At 46.4% G+C, this 18460-nt stretch overlaps 1 protein-coding gene across 1 annotated transcript; it reads right to left on the bottom strand.

Moving 5' to 3' along the window:
• Positions 1 to 120: 120 nt before the first annotated feature.
• Positions 121 to 12502, bottom strand: sgsm3 (small G protein signaling modulator 3). Its single transcript, XM_076023992.1, has 21 exons — positions 12311 to 12502; positions 9094 to 9173; positions 8797 to 8882; positions 8506 to 8569; positions 7472 to 7683; positions 7232 to 7339; positions 6577 to 6720; positions 6275 to 6470; positions 5651 to 5796; positions 5145 to 5378; positions 4863 to 5045; positions 4607 to 4762; positions 4463 to 4517; positions 4327 to 4376; positions 4007 to 4159; positions 3843 to 3913; positions 3167 to 3215; positions 2949 to 3034; positions 2528 to 2650; positions 2364 to 2424; positions 121 to 1803 (listed from the first exon to the last, which is right to left on the bottom strand). Exons 2-21 carry the CDS (start codon positions 9098 to 9100, stop codon positions 1720 to 1722), a joined length of 2268 nt encoding a protein of 755 aa, XP_075880107.1. The 5' UTR covers positions 9101 to 9173; positions 12311 to 12502; the 3' UTR covers positions 121 to 1719.
• Positions 12503 to 18460: the final 5958 nt, after the last annotated feature.

Raw genomic sequence — 18460 nt, 5'->3', positions numbered from 1 at the left:
ATAATATATATATATAATCTATATATAATCTATATATATATACATACATTTTTTTTTTAAATACACATACATATTTACACACAAAATGTCAGTGTGTTGTACATAGTTACATAACAAATGTGGTGTTTGAGTCTGGAATTTATTAAAGCCTAATTCAAATACTTGCATTTTTGATGGCTACAATCACATGGAACAAGTTGATTGTTTGATGAACATAGTGAGGGGAAGAACATGATGGTCTAATTCCAACGTTTCAGATAAATTGGTGAAAAAATAATCCACTTCCAAGAAGTTTAAAAGAAAACTGTAAAAAATGATTATAAACGAGTGTACATTAAAGTGAACTGCCAGTGCAGCTAAAGTAAATAAAATGCTTAACTTCCTGTTTTCTTCTTCATTTGAAATTTAAGATCATAACTTAAAATGTAAGGAAACCAGTGTTCTAACCTGGTCAAAATGGAAAAGTACCAAGTCATGATGGTCATTATGGTTGCAAACAAACAAAACCAAAAAAAGAAGAAAAAAAAAGATTCAGATTATATTGTAACATCTCTATAGTCCTAATATTCACCCGTTCCTGTCACATGACTTCATACAAATGTAGATTCATCACTACCACTTTAAAGGGTAGCACACAACATGTATACATACAGCATATATATTTATATATATATACATATACATATATATACATATACATATATATACATATATATACATATACATACATATATATACATATATATATGTATATATATATATATATATATATATATATATATATATATATATATATATATATACATATATATATATTCCATTGTCCGATATAACAAGTTGAAAAGGCTTCACTCGGCATGTGCAACTTAACTATGTGTATATCTATACATATACACACAAACATTATATGGACTTCACGAGTGCGAGGTAAGTCATTCTGCAAAAATAGTTTGTATCTCTGCAGCGGTGCGTTGAGGAAGGTCCGTAACCGTCTCATTGTTTGGAATTGGAACAAAACTCACTGCCACTTCTGTCTGTCAAAGATTTTGCGGACAAAAAGACAATTTCCGGTCCCATATTATACACGCGTAATATCGTTACACGTTAGTATCCAAAAACCTTTGACACCTCCACAAATGGTGAATTTAGCCCTCTGGTTACAGCCTGTAGCAAAACAAATGCTTGGTTTTAGTTCGCTGCTAAAGCCGATCGATTGTTACACCTTCCACTTGCGGACTGTGGGTGCCGTCGGTGCCCTTTGTGACATCACAATGGGCAGAGTTTCGTTTTTGTAAGTGAGATTAATTTCTCTGTAGTTTGTCGAAAGACTGGAGTGCTAGTCGTGTTCGATAGGTACGCTGAATGAATGATTCATAATATGGGACCTTCAAATCTGAATGGCAACAGTGTCCTCGTTCCAAAAAGGTTACAACTGTCCTGTGCCCCCGCCGGGGGGGGGGGGGGGGGGGGTGTCGTTTCCACGATGGTGCAGGAATTTAAAGTACCAGTCGCAAGTCGCAATGCAGGCATGCTTCAATGCGCCAGTACACACGGCTCTGATTAGATTGTCTTCACTGCCCTATGCTAAGAGGTTGTGTAGCGGATGGTTCTGTGGTGCGATTCACTCACTTTGCAGACAGCCGTCAACAGTCTGTACTGGCGAGGAGACAAGTAGCGCGCGTGCGCGACGGCGTACGATCTCTTTTTTTTTTTTTTTTTTTAACCATCAATGTCCCAGCTGAAGAGGTGATGCTTCACCAGCATGTCCTGCACTCCTTCCTTCAGCGGTTTCTGCTCCTTCTCCTGCAAAAGGGGGAGTTTGAAAAACAATGAGGTCGATTTTAGCAAAAGTAAACTGCAACGCTTGCCGTGATGGACCGAGGTCTCGCCCTGCAGCTCAAACACGAGCCATCTACCGCCGCAAAGCACTGATCGATGGTGACTAATGATCTCTACCGGAGGGACGGCGCAAGCACATTAATCCTGCAAAGTGGATTTCTCACCTCACTTCATGAAAACAAATCAAAACTAAACTAAAGATTGATGTTTGGACGGGGAGACTGCATGCAGATACGGATTTCCTGCAGCCAGGGTAGCGGCCCTAAAAACCAACAGAACGCTAAACTAACACCGGCGACTCCTCTAACACACCTACAGTCTGCTTTATGGTTTTTACCTAGAGGTCCCAACTAAAGAGGTGATGCTGAATCAGCACATCCATAGCTTCTGCTTTCAGCGAGGTTGATTTCTGCAACGGCATAAAGTCATGAGAGGTTGCCCTTCCCTCAACACTAGAGACAAGATGTATTCCAGCATTCGGGTCGCGGTGCAGACGAGGCGCTGTGTAATCTGGCTGTGCTCACCTCTTTCTTGTCGGGAAGCTCGCAGTCTTGAGAGAGGCTGAAGGCAAATTTCGACAGGACCCTGGAGGGGCGAGACGGGGAATTGAACGTCGCAAATTCAGGATCTTTGTTCTTTTTTTGGAGGTGGGGGTGGGGGGGTATTGATGGAGCCAATGGTTTCCCACCTGAGCTCACACTTGATCTGCACCCATCCCGGGCTGCGCAGGAACGACCAGGGGTGGTACCACTTCTCCACGGCAGCGATGCTGGAGCACAGCACCTCCAGCCAAAGGTGCAGCACCTGCTCACTGGAGGGGCGAGACGGTGTCAGGGCAGCATGTGCAGTGTGTGTGTGTGTGTGTGTGTGTGTGTGTGAAGAATCATAAATCAGACATTGATTCCACTGGGGTCTAATTCTTCAGCCAATTATCTGGAAATAGCAAAAGAAGCCGTTTGATCGAGGTTCAGGATGAACAATTCCTGTTGTTGGAAACCGCGTTTATTTACAAACTAATCTTAACGGATCCTGAATTTTCCACTAATGCTCATTATTCGTGTCCATGCTAACCTATCCAGAGTGCAGATGTGCGTGCCTTAAATACTCACTTGAGGCCGACGCAGATAAGAGATCTGAACTTGATGTCCATCTGAGCGTGTGCCAGGTCATGGGTCATGTTTACCGACTGCACTGCCTAGAAAGAACCAGCAGAGGGCGCTCAAATGCCTTTTTTACTCTACATCAAATCAGCAAACCTTTAGTCAGTTTTGTGCAAAACCTTTCGCAGTGAACTACATTTGTCAGGTCTTTTGTGAGGTTTGCTCACCCTGTACAGCAGCTCCTCTGGTGTGAGCACCTTCCCATCTTCGTCCAACCTGGAAAATGCATTGGAATAATCCATTACAATGTTGTGCACATCTGGGAGTGATCAGCTGTTATTTTGCCAACACAGACAGCGGCACGTTTCGCACATTTTCCGTTTTTGCTGCAGCAGACTGCAGTCTCCTCCCGACCGTATGCATATTTTTTTTTTTTACAACGCTTCTTATAGAGTTGTGATCTTATAGAGTTGTGATCAAGCTGCCGCGCAATACGGCACGGCAGATGGTTCGCTCAGATTTGTATCGTGAAATCTCACTCGTGCCAACCTTCATCTTTCAAAGACAAGGAAGAGGAATATAAGGAAATGACCAAGCCAACTAACATTTCAAAGACTGGTACATATGCTTTACTTTTTGTAGCATTTCTGCATTCTAGAGAAGAATAAAGACTTGCACTGAAGTAAAGGCTAATACATATACAGTAAATGAAAAAAAACAAAAACCACTACAATGTTGTGCACTGTGGCATCAACAAGAAGCATTAAGCTGCAGCATCTCTTTTCAATGTTGTGCCCGGTGATGAAGGTTAGTTCATCAAAGTTCAAACCCAACTAATACTGACATTCTGACTCTGGCACTGTGAAGTCAGTCAGAAGCCTGGAAATGCGACGGCAGCCTCACCTGTAGGTTTTACACAGCACCAGCCTGGAGTAGACGGAGTTAAAGTCTCTCTCCACTTCTCTGCTGGCAGCCTGGCGGAAAAAAAAAAAAAAAAGGAGATGAACGTCAATGCATCAGCATTTGCAATAAGAAGCCATTTGATGTGACCATGGAAAGCCTTGTACCTCTTCTATGTACAACCAAGGGTGACAGGGGCCTCCCAGGATGGAGGGTTTCTTGAGTCCGTGCAGAAAAATGGCCTTGAGGGCAGGACAGAGCGTCCCTCGGACCAGGTCCGTCACCGCCTCGGTCACAGAGTCATCGCCCGCTAACGAATACTGAGGACGCACAGAGCACAATTTGCTGTCTGATCACTGCGAATTAATGATGCGGGTGACGAAGGTGACGGAGGAACGCGAAATTGAGATATTGCGGGGATCAGGGGGCAGAGTCAGACGAGGCACGGACACGGCGATGGGGGGGGCGGGGGGGGCTGCTGTCGCACCTCTTTGCTGCGTTCGTCGAGGATCTCCACAAACTTGGCAGGAAACCAACCTGTTTGAGAGAAAGAGAGTGGAGATTTATATCAAAAGACGGCTTAGCATTGAGACGTCGAGTGAGACAGACAGACAGACACGTACCTCTGAGGCCATTGAGCTCTCCAATCCAACAGTGTTCGTCTTTCTGTGAGATTATCTAAAAAGTGAGAGGCGGAAGGGTCAGTACAGCAGGGCAGCAAGGAAAAAAGAGAGAAAGGCAGCATGCGTGCAGTGCACTTGACTCACTGTGATGATGTCATTTTTCCTGAAGCCCAGTTCGTCGTCGTCGTGTCTCTCGAAGTCGAGCAGAGCCTTGGCGCGCCTCCGCCGGTTGCGGGACACCACCAGGAAGTTCTCGTGGTCCTGCTGGTGACTCTCCATGGAGTAGTCGGGAGTCAAGTCCTGCAAATAAAGCATGGGAAAAAACACCCGAGATGATGGGAGTCGCCTCCACACACTCAACGCACTTGCTGTTTTTCCTTTTAGCTGTGGCGGCGCTCACGGTGCTGGAGTGGTGGGGGTCCAGGCAGTGGAAGTGCTCGGCCGTGCGGGTGATGGCCTCCCGCAGCGCCGCCACCAACTCCGTCTGCTTGATGTTTTTGGACTTCAAGGCCTCGGCCTCGTCTTCCCCGAACAGCAGCGAGGTCAGAGTGGACTTCCTGCGCAGAGACTGTCTCCTCACCACCTGACAACACAGGGTAGACCCTTTAATTTCTTAATAATCCAGCTCTGAATGGGGAAACGGAATCGGGGCGGGTGGGGGGGGGGGGGGGGGGGGCTCGACCTTGTTGAGGTTGGTGCCGAGCGCAGCATTGTTGCCGTTGTTGAGCTGCGTCTGCTCGTTGAGGATGTAGGCCAGGTGCTTGTGCCTGTGGGCCTCCAGCGCCTCCTGGGAGAGAGAGCCGGCCAACCTGGTGGCCTCCCCGAGGACGGCGGGCCCGTCCTTCAGCTGGCTCGGCAGGTCCGACAGCGTGTTGAAAATGGAGGCGGAGTTCTCCGATGACACCAGCTCCTCCTCCTGGGGACGGGCGGCAAAGCGCGACTTGATTAATGCACGACGACGACGACGACGGGGCGTTTTTCCATCGATAAGACCGACTGCTGAGGTGGGACAGGAGCATTTGTCAGAAAAAAAAAACTGCAGCAAGGTTGCCCATTGCAAGGTTACTCGCCGTTAAAGCAACACTCGCTGACTGTGCACTGTACATTGCCATCCGACTATCTACAGTCAGAATCTAGTGGCATATAATCAGCAGCAGAGTCTCAACAGAGGCACGGCAGGTCACGTACCTTGATCTTGAGCATGCCCAGCGTGACCTGAAAGAGAACCAGCGAGCCCTGGTAGAAGAGCAGGTCCCAGATCCTCAGCAGCAGGCGGATGTCCACCACGCTGGCAAACGACGTCAGGAACCAGTGCAGCGTGATCAGCGACAACTCTGCGCACACAGAACAAACAAACACAAACAAAAGCGGGGGTTAGACCAGGCCTCCAGAATATAAAACAGCTGCCCAGTCGTTTCAATGGAGGTGCCGTCAATTTCAAAACGGCTTCTGGGTGTTCGCAGTGTTTAGGCATTTATTGGAATAACTGAGAAAATGGATGAAATACATAAATTCTATGACTTGCTTACTATTGCTATCATTGCTTCAAGTTCCGCAGGCCGGATTAAAAAGCTTAAAGGGCCGCATATTGCCCCCAGGCCGTAGTTTGCCCACGCCTGGTCTATGGGAAATATGTTTTCTGGGACGCATGGGTTTTTTGACTTGCAGTACTTCAAGCGGCCACTGGTTAAAAAAAAATAAAGAAAATTGTTGCACCACCATTCTGGGAGTCTGGCATCGAGTTCTTATAATACATTAATTGGTTACACACTGAAGAGGTGCAAAGTTTTCCATTCTCTCTCTCCTGCTCACCTATGTCGTGCTCCTGCAGCAGGCGGTCAAGGGCCGGCAGGTACTGCACAATGAGCTGGCGGAGAACCCGCTGGTCCGTCTGTACGCCCAGCAGGGTGGAGGAGAAGTAGGACGGGGGGAGGAGGTCTTCGATCAGCGCGCACATCATCCAGAGCACGTCCTCCTCCTCCAGGAAGAGGAGGAGGCAGGAAACCACCTGGGGACAGGGGTGTGGGGAGGAAGGCCAGTCAATTAAAAAGGCAAGAATGGGACTGTGTGTGTGTATTATATAAATATATAATTTTTGTTTTGTGTGTTCTCACCATGCCGGTGCCCTGACAGTAGCCGATGTCCGGGTAGAGCCAGGCCAGGGCCCGCAGCACACGCCGCAGCCTGGGCACGCCCACGCTGCTCATGCTGCTGAAACAGGCGTTGGTGGGCATGGTCCGCAGCAGGTCCTTCTCTATCTGAGGGGCAGAGTGGAACAAGCGGCGTGCGGAGGTGAAGCAGGGGCAGCCGGAGCAGGGAAGTCGACTTCGCTCGCGACGCTCTGAAATCTGGGCCAACTTGACTCGGCCTCTGCGGGCGAGGAGGCCGCGAGACTCTGGCGTCACGGTGAGTTTCTCTCATTTGCGGTTGACAACGTCAGTCACCGTGATTACATCAAGCTCAATTTGGAGCCGGTTACTGTGGTAGGATTTCTCAAATGTCACTGGGGGGCAGGACGGTGGTTTGCAGCCACGGCTCAAATGCGCGTACGTCACATGACACGTTAGCAGGTGTGAATGCGAGCCTGTGCGGCTGCTCGTCTCTTTCTGAGAAGTGCATGTCCTCCTCAGACTCGCAGTTTGTTCTGCTGCTCGTTTTGGGGACTGTGCAGCAAGTTGCATTCATAGAAATGTGCAAAATAGAAGTGTTCCAAAGCAATTCAGCCCTGCAAATGTTTTTTTTTTTTTTTTAAGAGGAGCGGTGCTTTACCTGTTTGGCTGTGGCGGAGTCATCGTTGGAACTGTTCTTGATGATTTCTCTGTACGGCATCTCGGAGGTCCTCTTCTTCTGCAGCGCTCCAGACAAACGCATCCAAAGCTGACGGAGAAAGACAACCAGTATTGCCTGGGCTTCAACCAAACGTCTTGGCTTTTTTTTTTTTTTTTTTTTCTTCTTTCTTCTTCTCTTAATTAACAGATCCGTCCCTTCACGCTGCGCAGCCCCACTCACCTGCGGCCTCATGCTGTGAGGGATGCCACCGAGCACCAGGGAGCGCAGGCGCTCCGAGCGGGGCAGGACGGGGTCGATCAGCTCCCAGGTCAGGTCGCCCACCGTGTGGTTGTGCGTGAACTCCAGGTGGGCCTGCCAGCGCAGCCGCTGCTGGGGGTCCTCGCGCTGCGGCGAGCCCTCGGCGTCCAGCCGCGACCTGGGCTTCCCGCCGTCTGAGCACAAAGAGGAGGAAGAGGAGGAGGAGGAGGAGGACGACGGATGTGGATCGAATTCGGAAGCGGCGCCCGTCGTGTAGCGGTTTGTTATGCCGATAACGAGACAGATCAACGATGGCATATGAAATACAATGCTGCGCAGAAACAGCTGGATACAGAAATGAGTACTAAGTTGAAGCTGTGTAGCATCATCAGCATCAAACACAAATAATTATAGGTGATCTAGAACATTTAAGAAAGCGCAAGCCTTTTTTTAACGTCGACTTTTTCCACAAAATTTCGTCTTTTTTTACGTTGATTTTTTTCACGAAATTTTGACTTAAAACTCAAAATGAAAACTTAAATAAAAATCTCCTTCCTTTAATATATATATGCCCTAATGCGCTCGTACTAGCCACACGTAGCGCCACTGTGAAATCCACTCTGTTTTTCCATTATGTATTTTTCTGTTTCTGTGTTTTTTTTTGTAATCTTTTATAATGTTTGTCCCTTGTTTTTCCACAGGCTTTAAAAGGTTACACCAGTACAACTTCTGTACATTGACGTCAGTCACAACATGGCCACAGTTTCATGGCCAGCTTCTCATCAGCGAATGACAAGCAACATTTTTTTCCACATAAACATTCCCGTTTCGAACGCGAACAGAATTTTCAGTTGCACACTCAATTCCTTGATTTTCCATGTTTAACACTGGAATTCATTCTAAGAGGAACCCACTTCGATTCAGGCCTAATACATGGCTCAGTTTGCTTGTGTGCTGGGAAAAAACAAAAAAACAAACAAACATCTGGTGACCTATTTCAGAAGACAGATTATTACCCTCGGGGTTCAGTCTGAAGCCAAACTCATCGTACTGGACTTCCAGCTGTTCTGTGGCATCCTTCTGCGTAAACAAAGCACATGCGTTTCGTTATAAAAGGCCGTGCTGACGCTAGCCTTAAGCATTTCTTTTATTGGTTAATCAAATTGGACGTCGCGGTCACGAGGAGAATTCTTCTGTGGTGCAACCAAGTCACGCTGTGCCTGTGTTTTTGTCTTATTAGTGCATCGCCAAAGAAGAGCAAGTTGCAAAGGTTAAGCCGCAGTGATTGCATGAATGTAAATCCTCACTTGATGGTACTTGGCCAAAATATCCTGGGGCCACATGCTTGGGGTGAGAGCGGAGAAGGGCCCGCCAGGAGCTGGTGTGTAGGTGCCTGAGGAAGGAGAAGAGAAGAAGGTCAAACAGTAATCCAACTGAAAATTGCAACGCTCATCATAGCCATGCACATTTAATAGGACTTATCTGAAGAGTTCAAGTGTAGCAGTGGTGAAATACATTAGGCAAACTGGGATCCCAAAAACCTAACAGATTATTTTTAACACTAAATAAACACAGGTCCTTGTTAGAAACCACAGAAAACATACCTGACATTTTGACAGTAATTGAGTGAAACAAGTCTTCTAGCAGGTACTAAAGCCACTCTGGGGAAAGGAGGTCAGCAGCTCTGCAAAAAGGACACAGGGAAAAAAAATAAAATAAGTTAGTTGTTCCATTTCTGTGTAATGACAGTAAGAAGAAAAAAAACAACCTCCCATCCTAAAGCAAAACACTGAAGCATGCAGCTCTTCAAACGCTACTGAACACTGCTAAAACAATCAAGCACATCTATTTTTAGAGCATTCTTCTAATACAGAGACCAAGCTTTCCTTTTTTTTTTTTGCCACACACATTACAACCTCTGAAAAAGTAAAAAAAGAAATAAATAAATAAGAAAAGAAAATACCTCAACGAGCAAAAAAGTCCAACAATCTTGTATAAAAACAAGCGGTCCCTTCACCCTAGCAAGAGAAAGAACTTCTGCTGTGCAGCAGCGGCAGGCAGAAAAAAAGAAAAGAAAAGAGACATTTAGGCGTCTCCTCTCCGACCTTATGACTGCCGCATTCACCAGAGGCTAATTATTGTCCTTTATTTTGATTGGCCTCTGCACTACTTCGAGACAATAAAGGTCCTCTGGCTACACAAGCAAACACAAACCAGAACTTTAGCTTTAAAACAGTTGTTTAACATCAAAGTGTCAACGCTTTCGCTGTCGCTCTTTCTATTTCCGACGGGTCCTCTTCCAGTTTTGCAGTTCATCAGATTTCAGTGTTATTTACGATGTCCCATTAAAAACTGAAATACAGATTTATAAAAACAGTGTCACTAGCGTCAAAAGACATCAAGGCCAGGCAATATTAGGAGGCCTGGTGTTAGACAGAGTGAGTGAAAAGTGTTTATAGGGTGTGCAGTCTGTCGCAAACCTAAAAAAAAAAAAAAAAGAAAGAAAATTAAAAAAAAAAAAGTGAATGAGAACCACAACAACCAGAACCTGCAAACCCGCAAAAAAGCGCCACACTGCCAAAAAAAAAAAAAAGACTTAGTCCTGCAGCCGGCTCGCTGCCGCCTCTGAAGAGGGATTTAGGATTCAGGAGTGATGGGAAATCAATTTGAGGTTTGGAGGACGGCCAACTACATTCAGACCTGCTCGGCGTGCGGCTCAGGGGAGGATTTGAGACTGGCTGCTTAACAGGAACAATGTCAGGTGAATCACATCTGCACCCCCACACCTGCGAGCCGTTTCCTGTTTAATGGCAAATCACATGCGTTTGCATTCTAAAGTCATTTCATTTGGAAAAAATGAATGATTATTGAATCTTTATTCTATTTCAATAGTAAGACCAGTTAATGAGCATTGATATGATCAGCCTTAATGTGGAAGAATGACACAGTTAAAAGTGAAGACAGCTTTTCCTGATTTATTGGTCAAGGTTTGGAGGGACTTCAGGTTGTGTATGGTATTTACAGGGATAATGATGTAGTATGCATGTGTACATATTATGCAATTGTGTGGATATCTGTATAGTATATGCATATATTATACTATATCATGTTATATTATGTAATATTGTGTTATATTTATGAGGCTATGTATGTCGTATATTTGTATTTTTTATAATTATACGTTTATATAGATATTTATTTAGTGTATATACATAATATAATATGGGTGTTTATATATTATGTATTTATATGGATATATTTGAAGTAATATTTGGTAATACTTTGCTATATGGAATAATAGTTAAAAAAGAAAAAGGGTTAGGAAATTAAAGTTTCTTACTTCTTCCTACTCCTTTTCAAACTAAGTGCGTGTTCTGTTATGTTTATTTTTTTTGCAGTACAACAAGTTACATTTTTTAGACATGTTTGAATTAAAATGTTTTCATTCATTTATTCAGCTCACTTCTTCTTCCATCTCACAGCAGATGCAAAAAAATATCCAGAAGCAAAACAGACAAACAAAACTGAGGAAAATTACATTTAGCAGGAGGGCCAAGCGGCCCAAGCAGCAGTGAAGCTGCAACACCTCGCCTTTGTGCGCGAGGCACTTGTCCAAGTTACTGGGGCAGGGCTGAGTTCCACTTGTGTTTACACGCGCGGGTCAACACCCTGGTGCAAGGAAAACAAAAGACTAGAACATCCTGCTGCTGATAGGGCAGCCAGGTGCGGACAGGCGGGCCCGCAGACTCCCACTCTTCCACGGAGGAGGGAATCTCAATGCCGAGGAGATAAACGACTTGTGGGTTTCCCTTGCCCACACCTCACCACTCATCCTATCACCTCCCGCAGCTGTTTGTCACCGCTGCGCCACCAGTGGTGAGTCAGGCGTTCCCTCTGGTGCACCCACCCACCCACTCATTGCCCTCAACCACCACCCCCACCAACCCCACAGCACCCGGATGTCAGCCGTTCTCAGCCAATCTCGTGCCCTGGCAATTGTTGCCGGAGAGAAAACACACAAACTCCTTCCTTGTCTTGAGCAGACTGCGACTCTTGCACATCCATAACCACGCAGGCATCACGCTCACGCGTTAAAATTGTGCAAACGACGGGGAACTAAGAGGAAACTATCTGTTGGGGCAGGGTAGGAGGGTCCATCATAGCCATCTTTCGATGGCGATAATAATTAACATTAATTAATCTGTTTGGTGTACACAGTTTTATCATATTTGACATTTGTAAAATTAAAACAAAGCGAACAGTAAGTACATTGGGCCAAATGGTAAAAAATAATAATAATTAAAAAAAAATTGGCTCACTCCGATTGGTCAGCAGCAGGTGGCTGCGAGTCAATTTAATAATGACGATGAGTTTTCCACGGTCAACGTTCCTAATTAGCTCGGTGTGCGCGCGCGAGATAACCTGTTCTCTGTAATCTCATGCTAACGACTGTTACTACGTCACACAATAAACGCCGGTTGTTTAGTTTGCATGCCGAGATCGAGTCTTCATCATGTGTTGGCTGTTATGTGTGACGCCTCAAGTCAAGCCCACAAGTGACGTCAGAAGTCGTCGAAATACTAAATAAAATTGTCCAATATCTCACTTTCCGCCTAATGACAACGAATGTGTGTGTAATTGTTAGAGGTGTGTATCCCGCAAAAAGTTGCGTGCACATTTCGAAGGGTTAAAAACAAAAAGATAAACCTCCGTCCATCCTCTCAAAGCGGCGCACTCGAGAGTTGTTAGCCGAACATGCTACTGTTTGCTATTGTTGGCTAACAGCGACACACGGCGCAGTAGCCTGCTAACATTCCTTACCGTGGCATTATTCTCTTCCGGTAGAAATCCTCGCCGTTTCTGGGCAGACGCCTCATCTGCCGCTGCAAACTGCCATATGCTGTGCCATCTTTTAGCCTCGCATTTGTAATTTCCACTTACACTGAGTGCACCTGCTAGCTGACGTGTATCCCTACACCCGAACGATTTTTTTTTTCTCATCCCCCTTTCCATTCCCAAGAAGTAGTTCCAGATCCCGGAACTACATCCCTCGCCCAAGGTATCCTTCCGCGCAGCCCCGAATGACGCAGGCACCTGACGTTTCACACGGTTCATTCATATTAGTTCCCTGTACGCGTGTGTCTGACTTAATGAAGCCAGCCAGTCACGACTCACAGCGCCGGCCGACTTGTCACATTGTCAAACCAGTCAAAGAATAAATGAAATGCGATTAGCAAATGGCACGTCGTTCAAAAATACTGCCAAGCCTGAATTCAATTTGCAGAGCGTCGTGTGTAGTCAGTGAGCCTTTTGTCACGACAAACTACCACTTCGCACTAAGGGAATATCTGTTTCTTAAAGCTATACAGGACACCAAAGCTGTTAGAAATACTATGCGGTTTATCGTCCAATCACGCAACAAATCGAGGTTTTGATCATAGATGCATCAAAGCAAAAAATAAATAAATAAAATAAAATCAAGCAGTGTGTGACACGTTAACCTGCAGCTCCTTGAGCCCCAAATGTGGAAATGTGGAGAACAAACTGAAATCTATCATTTCAGGAAAACCCCTCGGCTCGGGTTTCGTACTGTTTCTATGGGCTTGATGTCAAACCACAAAGCTATTGCACAATTCCCCCACTAGATGTCTCTCATACTGCAAGTGTACAGGGGGGGTGGGGGTGTTTACTCTCTCTCTCTCTCTCTCTCTCTCTCTCTCTCTCTCTCTCTCTCCACCACACCCCACCCCACGCCTCTCTGTGGCAAATTCATCCTCACGATGCAGATAGTGTCCATTCCATTTGTCACAACCCCAACAAGCCCCCTCCGTGCGCGCAGACCCGCCCACGCAAACATACACACATCAAGATCTGTCGAAGATGTGCACCATGGTGCGTTCCTGCAATATTTATGGGACTTGGGCCAAACATTGACTGATAATAATTTAACTTTTTATTATTATTATTATTTTCCAAATCAAGGAAACAGACTGATGTTCTCCTGATTATGGGCTTCTTCTGTCAATGAAAGGGGAAGGGCAACATTTGTGTTTTATCTTTTTGTACACAGAAGGAGAATTCTTTTGTTTGTTTTTACAAAAAAAATAAGTCATAATTTCACTGTGTTTTCACCTGTTGAATCCCCCCCCCCCTTCGCCCATCCCTTGTCCGTTCACCACTGCTTCACACATTGAATTGGACGTCTCCCCCGGTCCTTTCTCCAAGCCTCCCTTCCTCTCTCTCTGCCTTCACCCTGCGTGACATATCAGGCTGGCAATCTCCCCCTTCGCTCCAACCCTCTTTGCACTGTACGCTCAGACTGCGGCGCCGTGCCAGACTGAGTCACATCATTACAAGAAGAAGAAGAAGAAAGAAAAAAAAAATGCTGCAGACCAGAGCCGACCTTGCCCGCAGATTGCCCAAAAACAGTGCCTAAAAGCGCGTCCACCTGACGTGTCATGGTAGTGCGCGGACCCCCCCCCCCGTGCAACCCCTCACCTCCCCTCCCTCCCACCCGCCCTCCACCATGCAGCGCTCATCTGTCTGACTCGTCTGCGTCGTTCCTGAATGATGGGCACTGTCAAGCGAGCCTCGGGTCTCACACTGCGGTTCTCTGTGTGACGTCAGGGAGGAGAGAGGTGGGGAGGGGGGGTTGCCGAGGGAGGGATGAGAAGACGGTGGTCTCTCTAGGAGCAAAGGAGGAGGTGGGAGGATTGAGAAGAAGAAAACAAACCAGCAACCAGGCAAAGCTGAAAAGATTGAAAGAAGAAGGGAGGAAACGTGATGAGGGAAAGTGTTTATTTGCAGAGGCGGAAGATGCTGTGAAGAGAGAGACAGGGTGGGGTGATCAAACATACGCAGGTACAGAGATGATGACAAGTGAGATTATACGTAAACCCCTTATGTGATGCGCTCGCGTGAGGCAGCGAATGCTGCAGCAGCAGTGGAACCGGGCTGGAAACAGGTGAAATCAGTTGGTCACCACGAGACCGGACGGCCACAAGCCGACACACGCTGAGCGCTTTTTTTTTTTTTTGCTGCAGTCCTGCAGTGCCACCACGGGACGGAAGATAGCGCTGTTGCATCGCACGCACGGGGGAGGCCGCACATTGAGAACCACGTGCGGGTCGAGGGCGGCAATATCGGAGAATGCAAATTGGCCTGTGTGTTGCAGGCGTGCATGCATGCCTGCGCGCGCAGATGTGTTCTTCTTCCAGTTTATCTGCGTTGTTCACGTGTGTTTAGCCGTACATGTTTGCTGTCGTTCTCGGATGTATTCGCTACGCGTGCATAATAACGAGGGGGGGAAAAAAACAGCAGATAAGTGCTGAGAATCTCTTATTTCTGCATGTTTCTCCCCCTCCTGCACCACCTTGGTAAAAGCCCGCATGTAACGTGGAGGCAGTGAGTCGGAACGTGGTCGGGTCTTCACATCTCCGCTGTCAGGAGTGGAGGTGCAAAGGGCTCCCCTGGAGCCGCGGAGAGCAGGCAGGTTTATGTAACCTGCGTATGATGTGGCCACTGCCTTTGGGATGATTTACATCACTTATGCATATAAGGCTGTGATAGACTACACCTGGCATGGTCTCTCTCTCTCACACACACATACAAACACACATGCACACACACAGTCTCAGAGGGCTTTTCCTGTGATGGGAGGGTTTTGAAGGTAAAGGGCAAGTACATGGAGGCTGCTCATTCCAACAGCGAGTAATTTCTCCTGGGTGCAGTGATGGGAGTGGCTGCCCCCTTTATTTATGATTTTATGTTTCCAGGCCTGCAACGGGGGCACGTGGCGGAGCACATAAAGCACACAGCGAGAAGCGGGTGAGAAAAAAAATTAAATAAAAAACCCACACCAGAGGAGAAAACCATCCGACTTCATTTCTCCTCTCTTATTTTTTTCTTTCCCCCCCCTCCGCCACGGAGAGGGCGGGTTGTGGAGCAACGGGAAACGCGGAAGAGATAAAGAGAAGGGGGGGGAGGGGGAGGGGGAGAGACTGACAGCGGTCTCTCGTGCGTCTTGACATCTTTAATGCACTTCCAAAGCCAGCGGTTCCTCGCCTCTCCGTCTCGGCTTTGTTTGATCGTATATGGAGGTCAGATCATTTGGGAGAGGCTGCACCGAGGCCGCTACAGGCAAGCGCACATCCAAACACACTGGCGCCTTCTGGATGGGGTAATGGGGGTGAAGGGGAGCCGCCGAGCGCGGTGATGGGCGCGGAGGTCTTGAAGTAAAGGGGGTGGGAGGTTGGGGTGGGGGGGTGGGGGGGGCAGCGTGGAGCCAACGAAGTGGGGGGAAAGGAATGTTTTTTTGTTTTGCATATGCTGTATTCAGAGCAGCTTGTAGAATGAGAGAAAGAGAAAAAAAAAACTGCCTTTCAATGCAGGAAAAAAAGCCTTGTGTAGTTGTACCTTTGAAAAGTGCTATAAAAAAAAAACCCATGCCACATAAAAGGGGACTTTCAATTCGACAGAACAGTAGCGCGGAGGGTCTTAATCACTTAATTAGAATTCATGTAATTTGCATTGCGCGCAACAATGTCAAAGCGTCCAGCGGCCCTGCTGCTGAAGTCTACCTCCGGTTTACAGCGGCGGACTTTTCCCCATCCTGTGCATCTGCCGCTGCCATTTGTTGAGTGGGAGGCCGCTCTTTAATTATCTTTGTGACAGACGCTGATGGGTTGCTGTTTCGTTTCATGGCCGACCTCCTGCATTACTTCCTGTGTTATTACAAAAGTGACAGCCAAAACCGATGTTAACGTCTCGGATAAAGGCAATAACCGAACTGACCAACATCAGTACTGAGATGCCAAAATGGGTGCAAGTAAGCACTGTGACTGACTGAAACTAATAAATTAGACGTAATAGTCTTATTGTTATGTAACAGGGACAGAAGGAAACAGAGCTTTTGCTAGATTTTCCTGTTGTGTTAAAAGTGTGCTGCACAAAGTACCAGCTGCCCCTGTTGTTTTGGCAAAATCCCACTCTGTGTAGACACACCTGGGAATAAACGGAAAAAGAGAGAGAGAGAAAGAAAGAGACAAGGTCAATTACATTTGGTTTCAATAAGAAAAACCTTACCAATGCCAGTGCCAACACCAACACTCTTTAACGGAAGCAAAAGGTGTTAGAGAAGTGAGTTTTTAAAATGTGCATTTTGAATCATAGTTCCATAAGGACAGTAAATCACACATTAACTTTAAACTTAAAGCGTCACATATGGGTACAGGGTTCAAACTAGAGAGAAAAATAATCCTAAAAACCGACCAATAGTATCGTAACTATAGATAGCGAAGTACCGATATGCACGACACCGCTGTCAGTGTGCCTTGTGACATCACAAAGGGCCGACTTCTACAAAGGGAAACAAGCAAAAGAAGTGAAGGATGGACCTCGTTCCCGCTCATTTCCAGGAAGATCGCTCTCAGGATATAGGGACACATCAAAAAAACATCATTAGAGTGATTTTCTCATGAGACTGAACCTTTCGATCACAGAAAACATCTTGACTCACTTACTGTGCAAAAGTGCGACGGAACCGAGGGATCATTAGCTGTGGAACATTGCGCAGCTCCTACCTGGATTACGGCGTTGGCCTGCTGCTCCTTTATGAAGTGGTGAGGCAGGAGCGTTGTAGTTTATGGCTTGAACTCCTTTAATGACATTCCCTAATGGGGCCTCTGACTTGCAGTGGAGCGGGTTTTCCCGCAGTGGGAGTCTTCTGGCACACAACCTTTCTTCTTCTTCTTCTTTTTCTTCTTAAGCTAATGTAATGAGATTGAGTGAAGAGCCCTAGTTTTTTTTTTTTGTTTTTTTTCTTCCAAACACACATTAATCTTCATTAGAGAAAGAAAAAAAAAGAAGCTACAAGTGATTAAGGGGGGCCGTGGTAAAGGGCAATTGCAAACTATTTCAAAGGGACGAGTTGACAGTCGGCCCACGTTGCAAACTGCTGCAGATGCTGAAGTAGAAAATCAAGCGAAACTCCTATTGTGCATGTCATTGGACTGTGGTTTTGAGTACTTGGAGAGAAACCACTCAAACACTGGGAGAACATGCAAAGTTCACAAAAAGGCCCAGGACTTAGAAATTGAATCCCCTGACCTTCTTGCCGTGAGGCGACATTGCCGACCACTGCACCGTCATGAAACCAGCATGATTACCGAGTCTGAATAGAACCTTACTCTTGCTATGCCGAGGACGCAGCGTCCACAGTGTCTGAGCCAGTGTATAATATTGACTGGGTTCAACACCGGCATGCTGCTGTGAATATGGAGTCGTTGCTTGTCCAGAAAAATATCAATCCAATCCAAAATTCAAATATTTGCGAACAGTTCACCAAAATGGTTGCAGCGTCACCCGTTCTTCCATTGGACACAAGCAAGCATTTCCAAATTCAGCACCAAATACAACCTCCATCTCTCGCTGCAGCTAATTAATCCCCCAAAAAAAGGGGGTGTACAAAAAAAGACAGAGGGACCTTTATCAGTAGTTATTGTAGTGGATGTGTGTCTGATAGGGATCTTTTGGTCTGCCAGGACAGATAAAAATCGAGTGAGGCGAGAGCACTCAATAGCTGCCGTAATCGCTGATAATGGGAATTAGCGCAGCCCCTGTGGCCCCGATAGACATCGGCTGACAGACACTTCTGTTTACTTTCAGTCAACTCTCTCCAGCTTCTAATAAATCGCCCGCCGCTCTCACACATATCCGTGCCGATATGTGGTTTTTTTTAGAGAAGAAAGATGTAGGAAGTGTAAGATACAAAAACAGGAAATATGCCCATGGGGGGTATTGCAAAAAAAATAAATACATTGATGATACATGATTTATGGTGGCCAAACTTTGTGACCCATTCACGGAATCTCATTCGCCAGTTGGTGGTAACACACACACACACACACACTCACACACACACAGATGCATGCACAATAAAAAAAAATACTCAATATTTAAACCGATTCAACT

The sequence above is a fragment of the Nelusetta ayraudi genome, unplaced genomic scaffold (assembly GCF_046127955.1).
Source record: "Nelusetta ayraudi isolate G7.1 ecotype Tasmania unplaced genomic scaffold, CSIRO-AGI_Nayr_v1 ptg000016l, whole genome shotgun sequence".
NCBI classification, from domain to species: Eukaryota; Metazoa; Chordata; class Actinopteri; order Tetraodontiformes; family Monacanthidae; genus Nelusetta; species Nelusetta ayraudi.
The sequence above is the reverse complement of the archived record's forward strand: the minus strand, read 5'-3'. Positions and strand labels throughout refer to the sequence as shown.